Source organism: Lithobates pipiens, unplaced genomic scaffold (assembly GCF_037356315.1).
Source record: "Lithobates pipiens isolate NorthernLeopardFrog02 unplaced genomic scaffold, aLitPip1_a1.2 Scaffold_19, whole genome shotgun sequence".
NCBI lineage: Eukaryota > Metazoa > Chordata > Amphibia > Anura > Ranidae > Lithobates > Lithobates pipiens.
Genome location: NW_027507764.1, coordinates 150,856,378 through 150,881,065, shown reverse-complemented (window position 1 = coordinate 150,881,065; position 24,688 = coordinate 150,856,378). Strand labels below are relative to the sequence as shown.

Here is a 24,688-nt window from a genome sequence, read left to right as displayed (position 1 = left end):
AGGAGTTAGTGGGAGTTGTGTGCCTCCAGCACAATATACACTACCCAATTGCTGGTTTTCCCATCTCCCTTCAGGCCATTACCATGTCTGGAAGGCCAACAACAGACAGGCGTGAGCCGATAAAAGAGGGCAAGCAGGCTCTGTGTCTAGAGACAACAGTGCTGGTCGTGGACGTGGTGCATTGTCATCATCAGCACGTGGCCATGGGACACGCTTGTCCTTCTTTTCGGCAGCTGGACATGTTGAGCCGCATAATGCCGAAGACTTGGTAGAGTGGATGACCAAGCCCTCTTCATCCTCCTCATCCTCTCTCACCCAGGCTCAGGGTACTTGTAAAGCAGCTGCCAATGCATCGTCTTCCCTCGTCTCAATGTCATCATCAGTGACTCTTTCCCTAGACCCACCACGTCCTCCTGAGGAGTCCCCTGAACTATTTGAGCACAGTGTTACAGGGGTACATGCTCCAGGATGAGGCCCAGTGTTTTGTAGGCTTTGATGATGATAATCAGCTAGAGGAAGGCAGTAGCGTGAGCGCAGAGAGAGGGGATGCTCAAGAAGGACAGAAATCTGGCAGTCATGTTCCACAAGCTAGAAAAAAAGAGAACTGCGCTAACCTCAAATTCCCAAAGTGAATGGAATATGTGTGTGTGCTAAACCCACAGTATAAACCTTATTGTCTCAATGTCTCTAAGGCCACCTCAAAAAATATAGTGCATACTATTATATATACAAATATGTAAAATTAAATACAAAGATAAGGCACAAGTGCGTGTCAATGATGTGAGTCACCCAAACACAGTACAGATTGTATAGATCTCTGTGTATATACCCCTAAAAATAAAGAATGAAAGTTTTCTTAAAACTGAAAAGGTGCATAAAATAAATTACCAAGAAAAATATTTTGAAAAACTCTATGTAATGTCCATATGATTATATGAAAAATTATTGCTGTAAAGTGTCCATATGGTAAATAAACACCAGTGAAGAAAAACTTCGTATGAATAGCTGAATTGGAAGTGCACAAATTAATAATCTTCTTCAGGAGTATAATGTGCTTTTCCCATCACCAAATGAATGAATTGGCTCCTTACCAGATCCGAGCGACCCCCCGTTACAGAGGGTCACCACAGGCAAAAACAATCAAAGGATATCCGGGTAGCGGTTCCCCCTCAGGCGATCCCAAATCTTTCACACAATAGGGCTATGGCTGTTGCTCCACATGTCACTCCCAACTCAACGTGGTATCACATAGGGAAAAACATAGGCTCCAGATAGTGTAAAACCAATGATTTTAATTTGCAAGTAACGAACGTATACACTTACATAAAAGACTTTAAAAGCAGGCTCAAAACAGAAGCGTGCACCGGCCGGACACACGCCAACGCAGAGACCAACCCGTCCTTCCTGGTCTAAAACGAACGAACACAACTGGGGTGACGTCGACACGTTCGCACAGGGCACTTGAGGCAGAACAGAGGCAGGAAGAGGAGGACTTCCTTGTCTCTCAAGGCCCCCTTTATCCAGACAGTGTTCCTGCTGTCCCACCCATCACACAGGAAGAGGACGAGGAGGAGGGGGAGGAGGAGGATGATTGTGTCAGCATGGAAGTGGAGGCTGGCACTCAGCATCAGCAGCAGCAGCAGCAGCAGTCTTGTAAGGATGATTTACAGTCCCAAGAAACCCGTGGACTTGTACGTGGCTGGGAGGAGGTAACTACGGATCATGTTGTCCTTAGTGACCCAGAGGACTCCGGACCGAATGCCTCAGCTAACCTACGCCGCATGGCCTCCCTGATCCTGCAAAGCCTGCGGAAGGATCCTCGTATTCTTTGGATCAAGGAGAGGGACCATTACTGGCAGGCCAGTCTCCTTGATCCACGGTACAAGGGTAAGGTTGCCGACCTTATCTTGCCATCGCAGAGGGAGCAGAGGATGAGACATCTCCGGGAGGCTGTGCAGAAAGGTCTGTGCAACACGTTCCCAGAGACTGGGAGGTTACAGACTCCTGGTCCTGGAAAACGTGTTGCTGAGGCATCGGTCAGAAGGAGTGGTGGAGAAGGTGGCCATCTGACCGACGCGTTCAGAAAATTTCTTAGTCCGCAGCCCCAAGGTATGATCGGTTCCAGCAACCATTGCCAGCGCCTGATTTACATGGTGCAGGAATACCTAGGGGCAAGGTCAGACTTGGACACCTTTCCCACCGAAAATCCTCTGGCTTACTGGGTCTTGAGGATGGATCACTGGCCAGAGCTTGCACAGTATGCAATTGAGCTACTGGCCTGTCCTGCATCCAGCGTTCTTTCGGAACGCACCTTCAGTGCTGCTGGTGGCTTTGTTACCGATCACAGGGTGCGCCTGTCCACCGACTCGGTTGATCGACTGACCTTCATAAAGATGAATCAGTCTTGGATCACCCACAGCTACAAAGCACCTGAAGCTGATGTAACCAAATATTTTTTTTTTTTGAAATATCACAGACTGCCTATGCTGATGCTGAGTGACTGTCCTGTTCTGTTATTGTCTATCCTCTTCCTCCTCCACTGATATGTTGGAGGAACATTTTTTTTTTTTTTTTTTTTTTAAATTCTTTATTTATGGATTGCAGGTAATACAGAAGCAAACTGTAAAAGAAACAATAGACGCCCAGTCTTCTCAATACAACACATAATACAGTCAGTACATGGTGGGGAGCATGTGATAGTTTATAACAGTACAACTGTATCATACCTAGAGTAGCCAAGGCCCCAACTCTTACCGGGTACCTTGAGTCTCTTGCTCGGTACTTCCTTTTATAGTAATGCGGCACGTGGAGTGTTCCCTTCTAGGCCGACCCCAAGGGGTCTTTGTTAATTGTTTGGGGTCACTCACATAGTGGGAAGCCCAGTCGGAGCCACTCCCACGGCCAGCCGGTATTTAGAAAGAAAACTGGGTGAATAGCATGGTAAGGCCCGCGCAATCACTAGATATTTTTATCGGAAATGTGGGGAGTGGAAGAGGGAATGGAAGGGGGGTGGGTGGTGGGAAGGTTAAGGGACAGGAGGGAAAAAGAGGGGGGGGGGAAATGGGTTAAAAGGTAGAAGGGGAATAAGGGGGGGTGGTGTGGACCCTAACGGTCCCCAGAGGGAGGTAAAGAATGCGGTGATCCCGGTGGTGAGCCCATACCGGAACCGTCTCTCTATTCCCATGTCAAGCATCACAAGTAAGTTCTGTATGCATCGGAATACCTAAACAGGTTCCAAGGCATCCATCGAGCGGTGTGTTCCTCCTCTCTATCATGCAAGGACGCTGTAAGCTGTTCCATTCGATAGATGTCGCAAACTCTCGCAAACCATTGAGACACCGTCGGAGCGGCCTGCTGCTTCCACATACTAGGTATGCATGCCCTGGCTGCGTTCAAAAGGTGTTTTAAAAGTGACTTACGAAACCTCTTTCCAGAAAGTGGGGTCAGGTTAAGAAAGATTGCCGCTGGGTCAGTCCGAAGATCAACAGCTGTGAGATCAAGTATGATCTTGAGAACTTGCCCCCAGAAATGGGACAATTGCGGGCATTCCCAAAATATATGGAGCAGGGTACCTGCATGTGCACTGCATCTCCAACACCCAGGGCTATGCCCCGGGAACATGGCTGCTAAGACCGTGGGAGTCCTGTACCAACGGGTCAAGATCTTGTATGTGATTTCCTGGTACTTGCTGCATAGGGATGACTTGTGTGCAAACAGCAGGACCCGAGCCTTTTGTTCTGTCGAAAAGCTGACATCAAGGTCCCTCTCCCATTTTCCTATAAACGTTGGGTCTCCCCGGGATAGAAGGTCCATTAAGATCCCATATGATTGGGAAAGAGACCCACGGATCGGTCCCTCACCCAAGCACAGGTCCTCGAATGGAGTTAACGGTCTGCGAAAGCTTTCACTGTTGGGCAATGATTTCAGAAAGTGAGAGAGCTGGGTCAGTTTCCACCTGCCCAGGGCAGTGTGCCCCAACTGCTCATAAATAGTCAAGACACTCTTCCATGCCCTCGGGCCCAAAAAGTGGGAAGCTCTGATCAGATCCTGGTCCGGAATGAGGCGAAGGGACCGGTCGACCGTGCCCGGAGAAAATTGCGGGTGTCCAATAATTGGGGTCATTGGTGAGGGAAAGCTGGGCACCCCCGCCAGTGAAAAGTATCTGGCCACCTCTCGTAGCGTGGATTCAACAAGGGGGTGTGCCAACGTCACCCCCGAAGAGATAGGCCCAACCCAGGGCAGACCCTCAATCGGGGAGGGCATGGACTCTCGTTCAAGACGAACCCACAGTTTATCCTTCAAATGCCTACACCAGTCAACCGTCCGGTTCATATGGACTGCTGTATAGTACCAAGCTGGGTCAGGGAGTCCAATCCCTCCCCTGTGTTTCGGTCTTAGTAATAAGGTTCGACTGAGCCTTGGGGGTTTGCCTTGCCAAACGTATCTGATAAAGACGGATCGTAGAGTCTTGAAGAATGACTGGGGGATTCGTATTGGCAGGGCCTGCATAAGGTACAGGATCCGCGGCATTATATTCATTTTGAGCACATTACACCTTCCGAACCAGGAGGTCGCCAAACGTGACCACCTCTCCAGGTCCGAGGTGATGGTTTTCAGGAGGGGCTGGAAATTTAGCCGGAAAACCAACTGCGGGTCTGGGGGTATCTTAGTTCCCAAGTATTGTATGGCATTAGATGCCCAACGAAAGGGGAAGTTTTTGCTTATAGACGTCTGAACGGAGCGGGGTATGGAAATGTTAAGCGCCTCTGACTTCTGCAAGTTGATTTTGAAGTCTGAGAGAGTTCCATACCTCCTTATCTCCGAAAGCAGATTCGGTAAGGTGGTGTGTGGCTCCGAGATATAAAAGAGGAGGTCGTCAGCAAAGGCAGCGACTTTATGGTGACATGTCGGGGTGTCCAACCCCTTGATATCAGCGTTAAGCCTGACGTGTTGGAGTAGGGGCTCAAGGGAGATTATGAAGAGAAGGGGGGACAAGGGACATCCCTGCCTCGTCCCATTGCTAATAGAGAAGCGAGATGACGCAATCCCATTAATCCTGACCACTGCTGTCGGAGTGGAATATAAAGCCGTTATCCAGGATATCATAGGGGGAGGGACCCCCAGGCGTTGTAGGGTGGCCAGCAAAAAGGGCCAGCTCACCCTATCAAACGCCTTTTCTGCGTCAACCGATAGTAGCATAAGTGGAACTTTAAGGCGCCTGGCCCGTTCTACAACGTCCACGGTCCTGGTGGTGTTATCCCTGGCCTCCCTATTACGAATAAACCCCACCTGGTCCAGCGGTATCAGGCGTTGAAGGATAGGTGCCAGTCTCTCCGCTAGAATCTTCGTGAACAACTTCAGATCACAATTCAGGAGGGAGATAGGTCTGTAACTAGCACAGAGAAGAGTGTCCTTCTCTGGCTTAGGTATAACTGAAATGCTGGCCTGCAAAAGCTCCGGTGGGATAGGCCGGCCCTCCAATATGGCATTAAAGGCCGAGACAAAGGGTGTAGACAACAAGGGGAGAAAAGTCTTGTAGTAAGGGGTTGTGAACCCATCCGGGCCAGGCGCCTTGCCCTTGGGAGAGTCCCGCAGCGCGGCCGCCAGTTCCTCCGGTGATATCGGCTGCGAGAGTGTCTCCATCTCTTCCGGTGCAAGGGTGGGTAGGTTCGCCGAAGTCAGATATGCGTCTATAGCCGCGGATCGGGCCTGTGTGGCGTTCGCTGACGCCTGGGGGTGTAAGTTGTACAGGTCCTCATAAAAAGATCGGAAGCATTCCGCAATGGCCTTAGAGTCATAAATTTTTGCGCCCGTGGGACAAGATATGGCCGGGATGAAAGACGAATTCCGTTGAGCTCGTAGGGCGTTGGCCAAGGACCTACTGCATTTGTCCCCATACTCATAGTACGTTCTACGTACCCACATAAGTCTATTTTTCGCTTGAAAGAGAGAGAATTCTCTAATTTGCTCCCGAAGGTCTTTCACTTCTGCATCTAGCGCGGCCGTCGGCAGTGACTTGTGCTGCTGCTCACACGCGTGTAGCCTAGAGATAAGATCAGAGAGAGCTTTAGCTCTGGCAACCTTAAGCCTGTGCCCATGCTTAATAAGAATGCCCCTAATATAACATTTATGGGCTGCCCAGACCGTAAGAGGGTTAGGGACGGAGTCTTGATTGTTCTCAAAGAAGCCCTGTAATTCTCGGAGCACGTCCGAGTGGGTGTCTGTGTCCTTCAGGAGCGACTCATTCAGTCGCCACCACGACTGGCCCCGCGATTCTGGTTGAAGCTTCAGTGTTAAGAGAACCGGTGCATGATCGGATAAAGCAATGTGCCCAATCTGAGCATCAGAGACTAGTGGCAGGGCGCCATGGGCTACCAAGAACAGGTCTATGCGTGAATAAGAGCCATGAACAGCAGAATAAAAAGAGTAGTCCCTTTCCTGCGGGTGGAGAGTGCGCCAAACGTCCATCAAACGGTAAGAGTGAATGAGATCCTTTATTTGGGAGTGGGTACGCATAGACAGGGCAGAGGTACCCGTCGACGAGTCTCTGTGGGGGTCTAAGGTAAGGTTAAAGTCACCTCCGACAATTAAGGTACCCTCTGAGAACGCAGCCAGGGCAGATAGGCACGCTTCCAGAGCAGGCAGCTGGCCGACATTTGGCATGTAGAGGTTGGCAAGCGTGAAGGTTTGCGAGTTCAGTGTACCCTTGAGGAAGAGGTACCTCCCTTCACTATCGGTCTGGATATCCAACAACTTCCAAGGCAAGTTTTTAGCTAGGAGGATACACACTCCCTTCGATTTTGATATAGAAGAGGTGCTATGGTATGCTATAGGGAAATGTTTACTGTACAGCCGCGGTATTTGGTCAGACCTGAAGTGGGTCTCTTGTAAAAAAGCCACCTGAGGCCTCAACCGCCACAGCTCCGCAAGGCAGCTGGACCGTTTTTCTGGTATGTTTAACCCCTTAATATTCCAGGAGACCAGTTTCACAGCCATGGCAGCCGCTGAACCGGTCTTGGGCCCACCACCAGGGTCTGAGAGTAGGGGGAGGTGCAAAGGTTAAAGGAGTGGCAGGACATGCAGACGGACAGGGGGAGACAAGGAGTAGATCTGGCTAGGAGAGGGAAGGGATAGGGGTGGAGGTAAGGGAAGAACGGGGAAATTCTAAAGCTCCTAACGGAGAAAGCCTGCCGGTTAAGGCAGAAAGGCCTATTGGGGGTAGGGGTAAGGCACAGCGGAGGGAGGAACCCCCAGCGCAGTACCCCCCCTGTAGCCCTTGGTCCCTGCAGCCCCAAAGAGGCCTGCAGGAGATAACGTCATCAACCTAACGGCAACACAACAGCATTTAACAAAAATAACGGATATTAACATATCTTCACAACAGTCTGCGGAAAATCATGGAGAACAGAGGGAGAAAAAGTAAGAGCATCCAAATACAATAAACAGTACATTGCATACCAGTCCCATTATCACTCAGGTTCCCGCCCCCTCCCCCAAATCCCCTTCCCACCCTCCGGCGAGGGGGGGCAAAAAAATAAAATAAAAATAAAAATAAGAAGTAAAATAAAATAAAAAACAAGGGGGGGGGTGCCCCTGCACAGCCAGGCGACCAGGCCCCACAACTGTCTCGGGTGTTAGACTGCCTCCTTCCAAGGAACCCAGGGGGACGACCAGTCTATTTCGTCCAGTCCATCAGACGGCAAAGGAAAAAGTAGGGGGGGGAGGGGGTGTGGGGGGTAGCCCAAAGATGTTCAGTCAATACGGGCAATGTTCCAACAAAGGTTGACAATCCATTGATGGTGTCCGAAAGGGCCCAGGAACAGTACTGCATAAAGGTCTTAGGCATGGGCAGCCGGTTCCAGGCTACACCCGTGGCTAGTCGCCAGGCTGATCGGGGACCCCTACGTTCCACCTCCCCTCCCCTACCGGGGCCAACCATGGGGAGCTCCGGCAAGGACTGGACCGGTTAGCTCTCAATTAAAGGCACAAAGCACAAAAAGAGGGGAATAATAAAAAAAAAAAAAGGGGGGGGGGGAGAAAAAAAAAAAACCCCCCACATGTTCTCCAAACATCAAACTGGGAGGGAAAGCGCTACTCACTCTCATGGTTCATGGTCCTGAGGTGCTTGCGCTCTCCGGCGAGGTGGTCGGCGGTTTCTTCTTGATCTCTGCGGCCTGGCCTGAGGGTCGGGTTCGTCTGCTGGAGAGCTTTGCGGGACAACAAACGCCAGCCAATCAGGAACAGCAATCGGTGGGAGACCCAGCGTATCCAAGAACGATGGAACTTCAGAGGGGTGACGTAGTGTAACAGGCCTGCCATTCTTGCGAACTATGAGGTGGAATGGGTGACCCCACTTGTAGGGTATCCTCCGTTCATTCAATTTCTCCAGGAGGGGCCGCATGCAGCGTCTCATCTGTAGGGTCCTCCGGGAGACATCTGGTAGTAAAGTAACCTGCGCTCCGTCAAAATCTACGCTGCCTTTGTGCCACGCCGCCTGTAGGATATCTTCCTTCACCGAATAGCTATGGAGGCAGCACAGGACGTCACGTGACCTGCCCTCCGTGGGGCCCCTGGGTCCCATTGTCCTGTGGACTCTGTCAATAGTAATCTGTGTGTCAGCAGGGCGATCTAAGCAAGCGTTAAAGATGGCCGTGACTGTTGCTTTAAGGTCAGAGGGACCAGTCGCTTCAGGCAAGTCCCGGATCCTGATATTACGCCTGCGATTGCGATTTTCAAGGTCGTCAACTAGCAGATGCAACTGTGCGACTCTGTCGGTCAGGGTGTCTTGTGTGCCCTTCAAACCTGTTAGATCTGTGGTCACTGAGGTCACATCATTTTCCAAGGTTGCGACTCGGGTGATTGTGGCTGCCACTTCTCGCTTAACACTTGCTATTTCAGTCCTTAGAGTCGTCTCAATCCTGGCTGCCATGCAGCTAAAATCTTCTTTTGTTGGAAGATTTTGGAGCAGGGACCACACTGTACTGTCCCCCAGAAAGGTGGGTGGATAATAAACCTGTGCTCCCCCCTGTGAAGCTGCGGCAGACGCAGGCTGGCTGCTTGTCGCCAGGGTGAGGGAATCTCTAAGGGGTGGCCCCTGGGAGAACTGCGGTCCGCAGGAGGGCCACGGCTGCAGGCCGCTGTGCTCCAAGCTGCCCAGGGAGGCCATGGACAGTGAGCGGGGGAGGCAGGGAGACAGGTCGCTAGGTGGGGAGAATGGAGGTAAGTCGTGGGAGTGTTGTGTCTCCCTCTCACCTTCCCTGTGCAGTGCTGGGCTGGACGCGCCGGAGGCCGCGGGCGCCATCTTGGCCGGATCAGGCGTGGAGGCCGGCGGCTGGAGCGGCACCAGGAACTTGTCCATACCGCCGTTCGGTGTATCTCCGCCGGTGCGGTGGATCGCTGGCGGCGTACTGTGCTGCTGGGGATGCCGAAATGTGCGGCCAGACTGTTACACGAGGCTATGGAGGGGTCACGGACCGGGAGCTCCCTGATCGAGCGTCCTCACTCCTCCATGCCGAGACCACGCCCCCCTGGAGGAACATTTTTGGTTCTGGGTGATGCCACCAGCCCAATTTTTCAGCCCCTGTTTAACAGGGGCGTTTAATTACAATTGTTGATGCAATGCTTTGCAGCAGGGCTCATTCCTGCACCACAACTAGAGTATATGGGAGAGGTTGCAGTGTCGTGGCACCAGCACCAGTGCCAGCAGCCCAATTTTTCAGCCCCTGTTTAACAGGGGCATGTAATTACAATTCTTGATATAATATTTCACAGCAGGGCCCGTTCCTGTGCCCACCCAGAGTAATTATAGTGTTGTGGCACCAGCACCACAACCACCAAAGGCCCAATTTTTCTACCACTGTTCAACAATGGCATGTAATTACAATTCTTGATATAATCATTCACAGCAGGGCGCTCCAGCACCCACCAAGAGTCACTTTGAGGGCTTACAATGTTGTGGCAACACCAACACCCTGTTCCGCCATTTCTGCAGAGCATATAGTGCAGGCCCCTACTTTCAAACATCCACTTACAAACGTCTCCTACTTGCAAACGGAAGGAGACAACAGGAAGTGAGATGAAAAAAGAAGGACAGCAAAACAAATTATACAGGGGTGATAACCCTTCCCTATGTTTTCCAAAAAGCTTAAAAATTTATTTTTTGACTGGAGCTACACTTTAAAAATGTACCAGTTCAAAATTACAAACAGATTCTACTTAACACAACAAATCTACACAGTCCCTGTCTTGTTTGCACCTCCTGTATATTGCTATTCTGAGTATATAGGGCCTGGGGGCCCCACGTCTTTCCTTTTTTTAATATGGGTACGGGGTTCCCCTTAATATCCATACAAGACCCAAAGGGGCAAGGGGGGCTACCCATGCCATTTTTCTCAATGATTTTCATCCATATTACCGGAACCAGATATTACATCAAAAACGCAAGCAGTTTGAAATGACTTTTTTCCGTTAAATGTCATTTTGTGCAGGGACTGTTATAAACGCGGGAAACACGTGGCACTTCACAGGCATACTATAGACACCCCCCAGGCACGATATTTAAAGGAATATTTCACTTTTTTTCACTTTAATCGTCATTAAAATCAATGCTCCCGCCAAAACGGACATTTTTGAAAACATTTTAGGCATTGACCCTAGTCCCCTGGGGCAGGAGCCAGGTCCCCAAACCCTTTTTAGGACAGTATCTTGCATATTAGCCATTAAAATTAGCACTTTTTAATTTGAACGTTCGAGTCCCATAGACTTCAATGGGGTTCTAAAGTTCATACGAATTTTCGGTCCGTTCGAAAGTTCTGGTGCGAACCAAACCGGGGGGTGTTCAGCTCATCCCTACTGACCAGTAAAGGATTTCTTATTTACCACCAATGCAAGGGGATACAATGTTCACCAACTGCATTTCTCTACTGTTCATTATTGTTTAGATGGGTGTTAAAAAAATTGATTCATATCGGGAGTCAGTTGTAGGTATGCCACTGTTAAACATAGGTGAAAATCCTTTGGCAGGTGAAGCAGTAAATATATTATACTGTATCTATTTCAACTACACATTTAACCATAAGCTGTGAGGCTCGCCTTTAATTTCTTTGTACTCTCTGTCAAATTTAGTATGGTAGAATAAAGAATACGATTAAGATATACTTGGCACTTTGACTTTAAAGCGATTACTACTAAATGGTATTACTTTATTCCAGACTAACAGGAAGACTGCTTAATATAAGTATAGCTGAAGATTTACATATATTAACTGTTAACCCTTAAATTACATCATTGTTATCAGTAGCAGAGGAATGCATGGTTCTTGCAATAAAACATTCTTGATGTAATGCTATACACACATTTACTTTTCAGGTTTCTGCTCTTATCTTAATGTAACATACAATATTCGTAAGTGTGACCTAATAAATATTAAAGGTTACATTTACAGGTAAATAAATGTTTACCACCAGCCTATTTATTAGGCTGCATATATCAACACTGACCTTTCTACTCATTTGGTTTTTAAAGCTAAATTATGACTGGGAATAACAACAGAAAGTGTAGAGGCAGAAGAGCTTCTCTTCTGCCTCTGCTGAAATGGCATTTCTCAAACCTCCAAGGCACTTAACAATAAAAACAATACAGGAGAACCTTAAAGAGAAAAAAAACACTTACCATTCTTCTTGTAAAACATGATTTCTCCCTTGAATTCACTCTTTTCCTCTAGTGACATTTCAATTTCAAGTGTTGTCTGTTCATTTGTTTCAGCACCATATAAAAATTTACAGCTGCAACTCTTCTGCATGACTTCCGTTCGTGCAAACCCAGCAAGTTCACAGAAGCCATCTGAACAGTAAACTATAGGGAATCCCTTAGCCACCTGAGCATTTGCAAGAATGAAGTTACTGTCTGTAAAACAAATGCAAAATGAAAAAATATATAATATATATATATAATATGTATCAAAAAACACATTTTGTATGTCATATTTGTTATGGTGGAAACACAATTCCCCTATCTAGAAATGTTTATGGATGCATCAATATGCTATCTCTTAAGCAAAGACATTAATACAATTACTAGTTTATAATAATATTCTCTAGAGACACAGTAAGGACACAGGCTGAAGTGTGAAAACAGTATCTTGCAGTCTGCTGTATTTAATTAAAGGATAGCCTCAGAACTGCATACCAGCTTTAAGTAACCCTAAGGATTTTAGGGTATTTGTCATATAATATATACACATAGAACAGATACTCTACCAAATAAATAATAAAATACATGCTAAAAAACAAATAAGTGTGAACAGTCCAAAAGTACAAAATGGATTACATACAAAGTGCACTGCCAACCAACTGATTTGATAAGATCTCTGTCATTGGAGATCCATAGAATCCAGTAAGAGGCTCATTTGTGGTGGGGGGCATGGGATTGTTTGGAGTGTTTCCTACACCATTATTCATGCTGGTGTGGGTGAACCCAGGAAACTGCACATTTCATTAGCGCACCTGTTCTATGTATATATGTTTTTTTGTACATCTTTGTATTTGGATGTGAAACAGGTGCAGCTCTGGGTATAGAATAATCACACTGAGCACAAAAAAAGTTTTTCTGTTTATTTATCAAATAATACAATCATATTTCTAAATACACAAAAAACAATTTACCAAACAAGCTGCTCAGGGTGCTGATCAGAGCCATACAATTTAGAAGAGCAAACTTCCACTTTAACGCCCTGCTTCATCCAACCTTTTCATTTTTGATAGAGTGTGGAATATTTATTTTGTTATTTCTATCTATGACCCTATTGGGGATTTCTAATCCTTCCCTACTCTGTTGGATTTCCTGACAGAAAGTGAGGAGAAGTCTACCTGATGGGGATGCAGAAATCAATAGAGGCATTAACCCTTTTACAGTCTATCCATAGTTGGGCTTTAATCCAGATGACCATGACTCTGGAAAGCCATTTTGCAATCTCCCATTCTAGTAGTCAGCATTTCCTTTTACACATTTCAGTTTATGCTGATTAAATTTGATGTCGCCTTGTAAATGAATTATTATTGGAGAGGGTACCATCATCCCATAGAGGTTTGGATAAGGAAACAAAAAGCTCAAATAGTGTTAGCTCCAGAGGGTACCTTTGAGTAAGTCAAATTTGAAAGATATTACAATACAAATAAATATTTATTATTTATTATCTATCAAAATATAACAATTATTTATTATAGAGAATCCATATATAAAATTGAATATATAGAAGAAAAATATAGCATTGTCACTAAAAAACATAAGAAACATAGACTACATAATAGTAACACTGGAGTATTATAGAAAAAATCAAATGACTCACCCACATAGAAAAGTAATCCCAAAAGGCAGAGGAGGCATTTGCTGAGGTGCCCTAAATTATGTAGTCTATGACTCTTATGTTTTTTAGTGACAATGCTATATTTTTCTTCTATATATTCAATTTTATATATGAATTCTCTATAATAAATAATTGTTATATTTTGATAGATTTTATGGGTGACGCCTCTTGAGAAAGCGGCTTTGTTGTTGCGAAACCGGTCGAGGAATACGTCCAAACCCTCTATCCAACGGCCCCTGATTTACTCGAGGGGTACTTGACAATATTGTAATCTCTGAACTTTATGTATTTAATATGTAGTGTTTCTACTATGTGGTTTTTCTTGTGATTGTTTTCTTCAAATTTATGTTATTGTTACTATTTCTTTAATAAATATTTATTTGTATTTTAATATCTTTCAAATTTGACTTACTATACATTGGTACCACAATAGTCCCCTTTCTTTCTTGCTCAAAGGTACCCTCTGGAGCTACCACTATTTATGCTGACTAAAGGTGGGGCTGTCTCCTCCCACCCACGATGTCACCATTGAAATCTTAATTTTCACTGCATGGAGTAGCCCTTTGTCCCCATAAATGAAAACATTTGTTAAATGCTTTTGTCTACCATTTCACAGAAGCAATTATTTTTAATTCTTAACTCTTGGGGCTAGACAACCATCCTAAAAGTACCAACACGATAAGAGTACTTCAAGAAAATCCCTACCTCCTCCTTCTGTATTTACATTGGATCTCAAAGACTTGTATTCAATGTTGTGTCCCCTTCTAATGGAGTTGTATCACTTATTATAGCTTTTGTTTTATATGTACAACTTAAAAAAGTGTTAAACATTTATCTATAGAAAGGCCAAAGGTACCCAAAGGAAATGTTAGCTATTGAAAGGCTAAGTTCACCGTTGGACCATGTTACCTGTTCTAATTGTATTTAGGGTGGGACATGTAACATGTTCCAGATCTTGCCTCCTTTCCCCCTGATCTCCCCCTACCTCTGACAGCCAGCAGGGGATCTTATCCATGCACCCGTTGTCACAATTAAAAAAATAGTGCAACCATGCTGGTCTGCACCCACATGGCCACATCTTTCATTCACAGAGTTATACCGTATGAATGAATGAACTACAAGTACTGTTGGCAACTTGTAGTTCTCAATGAACTGCTAGGGTGCTAGTGAGCGTCTTCATAGTTAATTGATTCTTCCTGCCAGCCTGTATTGGAGGTAAGGGCATACAGTGTACTGAAATTCTGCAGGATCTGGGCATTGCACCTGCGATCTGCTGATTGCGGGTGCAATTCTTTACAGGCTCCAGTGTAAATAAGTGCACATTGTACCTTTTTTTTTATTTTTATTTTTTTTACCTTTTTTCATAAAAGGTGAAGATATCTTTTAAAAAGTGATGTGTGTGGTTAAAGCTGAACACCAGGCAAACAGTTAATACTCAGATGTATTTTACAAGGGAGCTATTTTACTTGGCAATGTCATTGTATTTCTGTTTATTCGTTACCCACATTTACACAGCTCTACCAGAGAGCACAGTCCTTTCTGGCAGGGCAAGAGACCCTATTTTTCTTTGATATGTTAGGTAACACAGGTTTCCTCACCCCACTCTGAGACTGAACAGTGAAAGGATAAACAGCAGATTGATGAGCTCATCTTTCTGTCAGCCTACCCTTTCCTTTCATCAACTTGCTCATGTTTCCATTCTGAGTGCTGATTGCACTCAAGATTGCAAGAAAGAGCCTGATACCAAGCCACATTCATATATGCATGTAATTATTCCCTAATTAATATAGAGCTACGTTTACATAAGGCTTGATGAAGGCACTAAGGGCAACAAGTTTTTAATGGGAGTCACTTTATGTGGCACATTACATACTGCATATTTACATCAGTTCCTGCCTTCAAGGAGGTTAAAATCTAAAATCCTCACCTCACATGCATAAACATACACACATACAGTACAAACTAGAGCCAATTTAGACAGAAGCCAATTAACTTAGCAGCATATCTGCGAGGTGTGGAAGGAAACACATGCTAGCACAAGGAGAACATGCAAATTCCAAGCAGATAGTGTCCTTTGCCAGGATTTGTGTCAAGGAGCCTAATGCTGTAAGGTACCACTAAGCCACTGTGCTTAGCAGAGCAATAAAATAACACTGGGAGAAAAATAGGAGAGCAAACGTAAAGTACAAACACTATGCTGTGTTTTAACCACATGCCGACCAGTGCACGACAATGTACATCGGCACAATGGCACGGCTGGGCAAATGGGCGTACAGGTATGTCCCCGTTAAATCATGGGCAATGTCTGCAAGCACGTGACCTTGCCCGCAGGTCCCGCAAACTCGCTTTTCTCTGGTGTCCCGCGAATGAGTCACAGAGCGGCAGAATGGGGAGATGCCTATGTAAACAAGGCATTTCCCTGTTCTACCTAGTGACATGACAGGGATCTACTGCTCCCTTTCACACTGGGGCGGGAGTGGCATCAAAGGTAAAACAGCGATATTTTTTGCGCCGATTTACCGTCGTTTTAGCGGCAGTATTAGACCGCTAGCGGGGGGTTTCACTCCCCCACTAGTGGCCGTGAAAGGGTTAAAACCACCGCAAAGCGCTGCTGCAGCAGTGCTTTGCTGGTGGTATAGCTGCACTGCCCCATTGATTTCAATAGACAGGAGCGGTGAAGGAGTGGTGTATACACTGCTCCTTCACCGCTCCAAAGATGCTGCTAGCAGGACTTTTTTACCATCCTTCTAGAGCACTGCTCCAGTGTGAAAGCCCTTGGGGCTCTCACATTGGAGAGACAGCAGAAGCCTGCAAAATGACCCAGTGGGAAAGGGGTCATCATCTCAAAAATGCTAGCAATTGCTATATCAGGACATCTGAGAAACTCAATTTCTGCATCTTCTGGTTTCTTTCGGGCACCTAAATTGACTTTTAAATATCTAGGGATACAACTTTCCACCTCAAGCTCTCCTCTGACTAAATTACGAAACCTTACTACAGAAAATTCTCCAACGATCTAATGACCTACTGACCTTTTGGGTATTGGGGCTGAAGGAACAATGGTAGTGAAAAAAGGCCCTGCTTCCAATTATACTATGCCACCTTCAAATGCTTCCCATCAACCTGACAGCTTCCTATCTCAAAAAGCTGCATTCACTGCATTCAAGAAATCTGGATACCTTCATGCTCATGCTTAATGACTGTCAAATTATTTTTAGCAAAGATGCCATGGGGTAGATTTACTAAAACTGGAACACTCAGAATTTGGTATAGCTGCACATGGTAGCCAATCAGTTTCTTACTTCAGCTTGTTCAGTTAAGCCTTGAAAAGAAAACCGGAAATTGGATTGGTTTCTATGCAGAGCTCCATCAGATTTTTCACTCTCCAGTTTTAGTAAATCTCCCACCATGGGACAACAACATGGCACATTTGGGAGATATATTTCCAGCATTCTACATATAAGGGGAGATTTTTACTAAAACTGGTGCACACAAAATGTGGTGTAACTGTGCATAGTAACCAATCAGCCTCTAACTTCAGCTTGCTCAACTAAGCTTTGACAATAAAATCTAGAAGCTGATTGGTTAATATGCACAGCTGTACTGCATTCTGTGTGCACCAGTGTTTAGTAAATCTCCCCTATAGGATCCAAGCTATCTTCCATATGCCATCCTGTTTTTTGCTGGAGTTGAGCATCTAGAACGAAAATTCAAGGGTTTGGGACTGCCAAATCCCTTGGTCCTTAACATATTGTAAAGTACTGTAGCTAATTCTAGCTGCTTGTTGTTTCCAGATGGACTGCCTAAACTGTGTGTCTATTTAACCATTCTTGAGATATCCATATGGAAGAATTATGCAATATATAAAGCAATTGGGGTGCCCATACCATTTTTACTAATTTGACCGCAACACAGATAGAGGTAGTTTACACCAACTAGTACATTTCTGTTTAAACAATTGCAGTATGGTTGAAGATTAAACTCCAAGTATTCTTGAGGGTTTAGAGTGACCAAGACTCCTAGGTATTTGAAGGACTGAGCAATTTAAAATTGTAGGGTGCAGGCTTGTACTGGCTGAGTAATAATGTCTAGGGGCAAGAGCACTGATATGCTTCAGTTGATGGTGAACCCTGAAAATGTGTTCTATATGAGACATGGTGGCTTTCAAGGATTCAGTCCTATCTCCTAAATTCAGTAAAGTTGTGTCTGCATAAAGAGAAATGTTGTCTTCCATGGGCCCCTTCAGAAACCATGAATTTCAGATGACTCTCTGAGTAAGGCCACCAATGGTTCTAATGCAAGGGTGAGCAACAAATGAGACATGAGCTACATTTATTCTCAATCACACCATTGGAGCTGAGTAAATCATTTGTGTCCATCTTATAAAATTATACCCTGAATCACCAAACCTTGCCAAAACTTCACCATAAATAAGGCCCTTCTACACTGTCAAATGCTTTGGTTGCACTTGGGGATAAGACAGCCCTGTTACCAGGGTTATCTGTTGGAAGATATAGGCTCAAGACATGGGTGGCGTAACCCTGGTGATGTCAGAACATCATGACAATGCCAATGCGTTTCAGCAATGAGGTGTATCTGGTTCTATCAGGACGTAGGGGGCACTTTCCTTCACTGGTATTTCTTCCATAAGAAATTTGCATAATGGTATGCCCCTAAATCTTTAAAAGAAGCTGCTGCCATGTGTCATTATTTGACTGAAAAATATTCTTTCCTACCCTCCCTATGTGTATGAAATATGTAGTATTTAATATGGTATTTACACAATAACAGAAGTATGACATACATAGAGAAAGAGATTTTTGACAAAAGTAATATTTATTTGCACTATTCAACCAGACATATACAATACTAAATCCAAATAGATTTGAATATACAGCAACAATTATTTATTTCATAACATTAACTCACTGTGGGAATATAGTGAGTCTATTTATCCAAAATGACCTGGAAGTTTCACATTTAACCCCCTAGGAACAAGGGTGTTCAATCTATAAATCCATTCTTTTTAGTTTCTTAGTAAAACTGTGAATTATCCACACCTTGCTGACAGACGCAATACATAAATACTTTTAACTTTCAAGGCCTCCACCTAACCCTCACGTTACCCTCATGAAAAGCTGCAAAATGGTGTGCAAGGGGACTGTCTTTCTTTGGTATCACAGAAGTGTTCATTGATGTGGACCCTCACTGTCAGTTGGTCTTACCAATATGGACTTTATTGCAAGGACACTCCAGGCAATAAACCATTCTCAGTGTTGAACAATTTATAAGTAATTTAATCTGATATTTACAAATTCCATCTGCATCCGTGAATACCTCCAATCTATTATCAAATGGGAAAATATGGTAGTGCCCACAAGGAAGCATACTATTACTTCTTGGATAAGAAGTTAACCACATCCTCTTTGGCTTCCTTATGTATTCATAACTAATTAGACAGTCCCCTACCATATTAATTAGATTTCTGGCGAGCGGTGCAGCTGAGGCATTTTCTTAACACTTTAACTTCCTTAAGTAGTTATGAACGTAATCTAAAATCATTTTAGAAATATTGTAACGGGAATGGCCCACTTCCTCAAACTCTTTCAAAGATGTATGCATTGTTGGCCGCACCCCTGGAGGACTTTCGACTACCATTTTTTAGGAGGTGGGAGATGGACTTGGACCGAGTCTTCTTGGAGAAGCAATGAACTAATATAGTATATACCATGTTTGAATCTTCAATCTGTACAAAAAGGCAAGAAACTAATTTTAAAATTCTGTTTCAGTGGTACCGCACCCTGGCTTTTCTAAAAGATGCTATCCGGAAATATCAGATAGCTGTTGGCGCTGTGTGGAGGCATGTGGGACATTGCTGCATATCTTCTGGTCTTGTTCCAGAATAGAGGGTTTATGGAGAGAGGTCCGGAGATTTGTTCAAAAATTTAGTGGCCAAGAGAAAAAGGCACATGAGGGAGGGAGGAGATTTTTTTTTGGGTTTCTTGTTTTTTTGTGTTATGCTTTCTAGATTTTGGGATGGTTTTGTCTTTTCTTTTTGATTAAAATAGGAGGGAAGAGACGGATTGACATCATAAAGAGCCACCCCCCCCCCCCCCCCGAGCCCGGGGCACTTTAAGGCTCCCAGACATGGGATTGTGTTTCTGAATGTATGACTAAAGCGATATAGTTGTTCTTGATGCATTGAGTTTTTATGCTTTGGGGAAAATTGAACCTAATGTATAACCGTTTAGTAGATAGATACTAACACCTTGTCAAGTATGATTTTTGTAAAAATATATTTCTTGCTTTCTTCCAAAATAAAACATTTAAATTAAGAAAAGATAAAGTCCCCTAAATTCTGAGCCCTTCGAGCAGTCATTTTGAGCAGGGGTCAAATATATTAGCTAGTATATGGCACCTTATAAATACATGCCAGTGTTTAGACAATCACCTCTTTAATGGTTTTTCACTGTGTCCCATACTCAGTAACAAATCTCACTGGTTCTTTATACAATGTTTTTTTTTCTTATCTCTGCCTTTTCCTTCTAATAGTTCTACTCTATTACTAGACTTCTCTTCCGGGCCCTTTTCATCTGCTTGTTGGAGTACCCCTTTTTCTAAACCTCTTAAACATTAGTTTGGCCTTCTCTTTAAAAACTTCCAAACTGGCGCAGTTCCTGCATATTCTCAGGAACTACCCAACTGGTATCCCATCCAGGGACTTGAGATGATGACTGTCCACCCTTTGTAATGTATTCACAGCTGTTTCTTTCCAATGTGTAAACGTTAGTAAATCTTATTTAACCACTTTCAGATCACCCACGTACATTTACTGCAGCAGGGTGGCTCGGCTATGCAAAATCACGTACCGGTATGTGAATCAGACCTACGGCTAGGGGGCACATGCACCCACCATCCCCGTGGCAATCAGATTTGATTCAGAACCAATCAGTCATCAGGTCCAGGCCAATGATTTGTAGTCTGGACCTGCTGATTGATTCTGACCAATGGCAAAACATCCTGTGCTTGTGTAATGGAAAAACACAGGCACAGGAAATTATGCAATCTCCCCTCCTGGAGTCATTTTCAGTTCCAGCGTGAGAGGCATCTACCATGAGTACACAAGCACTGCACTGACACCAGTACACATAGGCACATATTTAACCCCTAATTGCCCCCCCATTTAACTCTTTCACTCCCTGTCACAGTGTCATCAAGTACAGTGTACATATTTTTTACTGGTCACTGTATTGGCGTCAATGGTGACGCCAGTTAGCATCAGTGAAAGTTAGCAGCAGTTAGCATCAGTCCCAGATAGGTTCAGGGTACCCCCCATATATTTTCTAATAAAGATTTACCCCCTGATCACTCCTAGATAACCCTTTTACTCCCTGCCACAGTGTCCTTAGTACATATTTTTTTCTAATCACTGTATTAATGTCACAAATGATGCTAGTTAGCTAGTTAGTGTCAGTGTCAGTCTTATATAGCATCAGGGTCCCACCACATATTCCCTAATAAAGTTTTACTCCCCGATTGCCCCCCCCGTTAACTCTTTCACTCTCTGTCACAGTGTCATTAGTACAGTGTACAGATCTTTTTTCTAATCACTGTATTAGTGCCATGGGTGACATCAGTTAGCCTCAGCATCAGCATCAGTTAGAGTCAAGATAGCATCAGATTTTAACCCTTTGATTGCCAGTAACATTAACACACACACACACACACACACACACACACACACACACACACACACACACACACACACACACACACACACACTATACACCTCCATTACTAGAATAGTGTCTGAACGGATCAATATCTTTGATCTGATCAGAACTACACTAGTGTCTCCAACAGTATAGTGTTCCAAGACATGCAACGTTATCAGGGTCAGCCCCAACACCTGCCAGCACCTGCGTTGAGCCCCTCCGGCCCCTCAAGCAAGTGTAGGATCAGTAGATTACTGTCACTTCCAATACACAGTACACAAAACCACAGCATTAGCAGAGTCAGGCCTGATCTCTACTAGCACTAGCAGTTACATTTTTTGTAGCAGTTCACACACTCTTTGACAACCAGGTGTTTTTTTACCTGTGAGCCACACTAGGTACCTATAAATGTATTGGCCAAAATGTCAAAGGCCTATCCCTCATCAAGGGCAATACTAAAAAAGAGTGATCTGTGGTCATATTGTTCCACTGACCCAATCCGCCACATGCTTGTGTTCTCTGCTGCCATGGCCAGGACTAGATACAAGAAAATATTGCGGTTTATACACTTCAACGACAATGAACTCTATCATCCTCAGGGTGACACTGAATATGATCAACTCCATAAAATTCAGCCCCTCGTAAATCACTTCAACCAAACATTTTCAGCCTTGTATATCCCCAAACAAGATGTCTGCATTGAGGAGTCCCTGACTAATTTTTCTGGCCGCCTTGTTTTAAAACAGTTTCCCCCCAGCAAGCGTGCCAGATATGGGGTCAAAATGTATAAGCTCTGTAATATGCCAACAGGCTATACATGTAGTTTCCTGGTTTACGAGGCAAAAGATAGCAGTGTGGAGCCCCCACCCCCAATTGCCCAGCCTACATAGGGAGCAGTGGTAAGATTGTTTGGGACTTGGTGTCACCCTTTTTCCAAAAGGGGTACCATTTATACATGGATCATTTTTACACAAGCGTGCCTCTTTTTAGACACCTCTTTCAATTAAGAATTGGCACACGTGGCACCATGCAATCGAATCATTGTGGCTTTCCACAATGGCTTATAAATGTCTTGCTTAGTCAGGGGGAGAGAGCTTACTTTAGGTGAAATAAATTGCTTGCAGTGAGGTGGAAGGACAAACGGAACGTTTTCATTCTGCCTTCCCTTCATGCAGATATGGCAGTCCAAATTACAATGGCAGCTGGTGTTGAGAAGCCACTCTGTGTCCACGACTACAACTGTAAAATGAGAGGGGTGGACTTCAACGACCAGATGATGGGGCTGTACTTAATTGCCCATGAGGCCAAACGCTGGTACAAAAAAAAGTATGTATACTTATTCCAATTGGCTCTGTCCAATGCTTTTGTACCATACAAAGCTTTAGGAAGAAGTGGATCCTTTCTAAAACTCCAGGGAGAGGGCAGGAAAGATTGAGGGAGCTTCTTTGCCCTAATTGGGGTGTGATCTAGTAATAAGTAAGTTGAAGTGGTCACTGCTTTTAGGTTTAACCAGGGTTATCCAGGAGTATTCAGCTAAAGGTAAAGTCAGTCCCAGGACATTCCCAAAATAGGAAGAATTAATGTCTTTTGCTGGTTAATGACCACCGTGGTCTTTGAGATAGAAGATTCCTCACGTTCCCCCGCTTGATGACAGCACCGCGTCATCGAGCGAGGGACCACTTCAGCTTACATATTACTAGATCACACCCTAATTAGGGCAAAGAAGTTCCCTCAATCTTTCCTGCCCTTGGCTGTATACCAAGGTTTAAATCACCATTCCCCGCTCGAACCTACGTTTATCTTACCCTTAAGAGGGAATAAAACGCCAAAAGCTCCTGATGAAGCGTGTGTATAACGCGTAACATGTAGGGCAATTTGAGTTGAGTCATCTACAATACACTGTCTGTATATTGTTTCTTTTATGTAAAATTATCACTTGTTAGATCCAAGTATAATTATTTGAGTTTTTGATTGATACATGATCCAAGTTGACTACATTGACAGTGTAATCTCTATGCTCTGAAGCAATTAGTGTTTTATGCAAATCTCTATATGTTTTTTGCTTCTAGTATTTTTACTTTGTAAATAAATTTTGTTAAACTTTCTAAAACTTGTGTGTTATGCCTACAAAGGCCATCATTTTCAACAAAAATCATTTTCCCTAATAATTTCAAATATCGAGACGTGGCATGTTTTATTTTATATTGTATCCACAGTACCACTCTGTGGTGATACGTAACTATTTTAAACTATCTAATTTCCGGTCCCGAAATGCCAGGACAGTACAAATACCCCCCTCTTTTTGGAAAGTAGATACTCCAAGGTATTTATTAACCACTTGCCGACCGCCGCACGACGATGTACGTCGACAGAATGGCACGGGCAGGCATAAGGGCTTACATGTACGTCCTTGCCTGCCGCCCAGTGCCTGCGGCGGTCGGTATTCGTTCGGGAGCGATCCCGGACGAGGGGACGGCCATTCATTCATGGCCACCCCCTCGCGATCGCTCCCGACGAATGAAAATGTCCGGTGACATCACTTCCTCTCCTGTAATGTAAACACAGGAGAGGAAGTGATGTATTCTCTCCTCCGTGTCGGTATTTTTCGTTCCGGCACCGAGGAGAGAGCATCGGTGAGTTGCACAAGCACTACACTACACAGTAGAACATGCCAGGCACACTCACACCCCCCCTTTACCCCCCGATCACCCCCCAATTACCCCTGCCTCCCCAGTCACAGTGACACCAATTGCTTATTTTTTTTTTTTTTGCATTGGTGTCATTTGTGACTGTAATAACTGTTAGGGCAGTTAGGGTTAGCCCCCTTTAGTTCTAATGTGCCCCCCTAACCCCCCCAATAAAGGTTTAACCCCGTGATCACCCCCCCTCGCCAGTGTCACTAAGGCTGGGTTCACATTGCAGCGGTTTATGAGAACGAATGTGATTCGCACCGCACTGCAGTGCAAATCACATCCGATCTCTGTGCGATTCGAGTTCAGCCATACAGATAGTATGGCTGAATTCGTGTCGCACCCGCCGCACCCACCGCAAATTCGCACGGGACCCTTTTTTTGGCCCGCAGCAGAATCGGATCGCATGGGTGTTCACACCATGCGATCCGAGTTTGCAGATCGCACTGTGTGAACTGCCGCCGGGAGGCATGCGATGCGGGAACCCGCCGCGGATTCATGGCGTTCCCGCATCGCTCCAGTGTGAACCCAGCCTAATAAGCGATCATTTTTCTGATCGCTGTATTAGTGTCACAGGTGACGCTAGTTAGGCAGGTAGGTATTTAGGTTCGCCGCAGCTTTTTATAGCGCCAGGGACCCCCATATACTACCGCATAAAGCCCCCTGATTTCCCCCTAGTTAACCCTTTCACCAGTGATCACCATATAACTGTTACAGGTGACGCTGGTTGGTTAGTTATTTTTTTATAGTTTCAGGGCACCCGCCATTTATTACCTAATAAAGGTTTAACCCCCTGATCACCCGGCGGGTGTCATTTGTGACTGTAATAACTGTTAGGGCAGTTAGGGTTAGCCCCCTTTAGTTCTAAGGTACCCCCCTAACCCCCCCAATAAAGGTTTAACCCCGTGATCACCCCCGTC

General features: G+C 44.9%; 1 protein-coding gene across 4 annotated transcripts in view; it reads right to left on the bottom strand.

Annotated features, from left to right (window-relative positions):
- KCNH8 (potassium voltage-gated channel subfamily H member 8) overlaps positions 1–24,688 on the bottom strand; it is a 780,884-nt gene that overhangs the window by 385,045 nt on the left and 371,151 nt on the right. For all 4 annotated transcript variants that reach the window (XM_077491398.1, XM_077491400.1, XM_077491399.1 and 1 more), the window contains exon 2: positions 11,671–11,904. In XM_077491398.1, the coding sequence (XP_077347524.1) occupies positions 11,671–11,904 (234 nt within the window). The remainder of the gene's footprint in view (positions 1–11,670; positions 11,905–24,688) is intronic.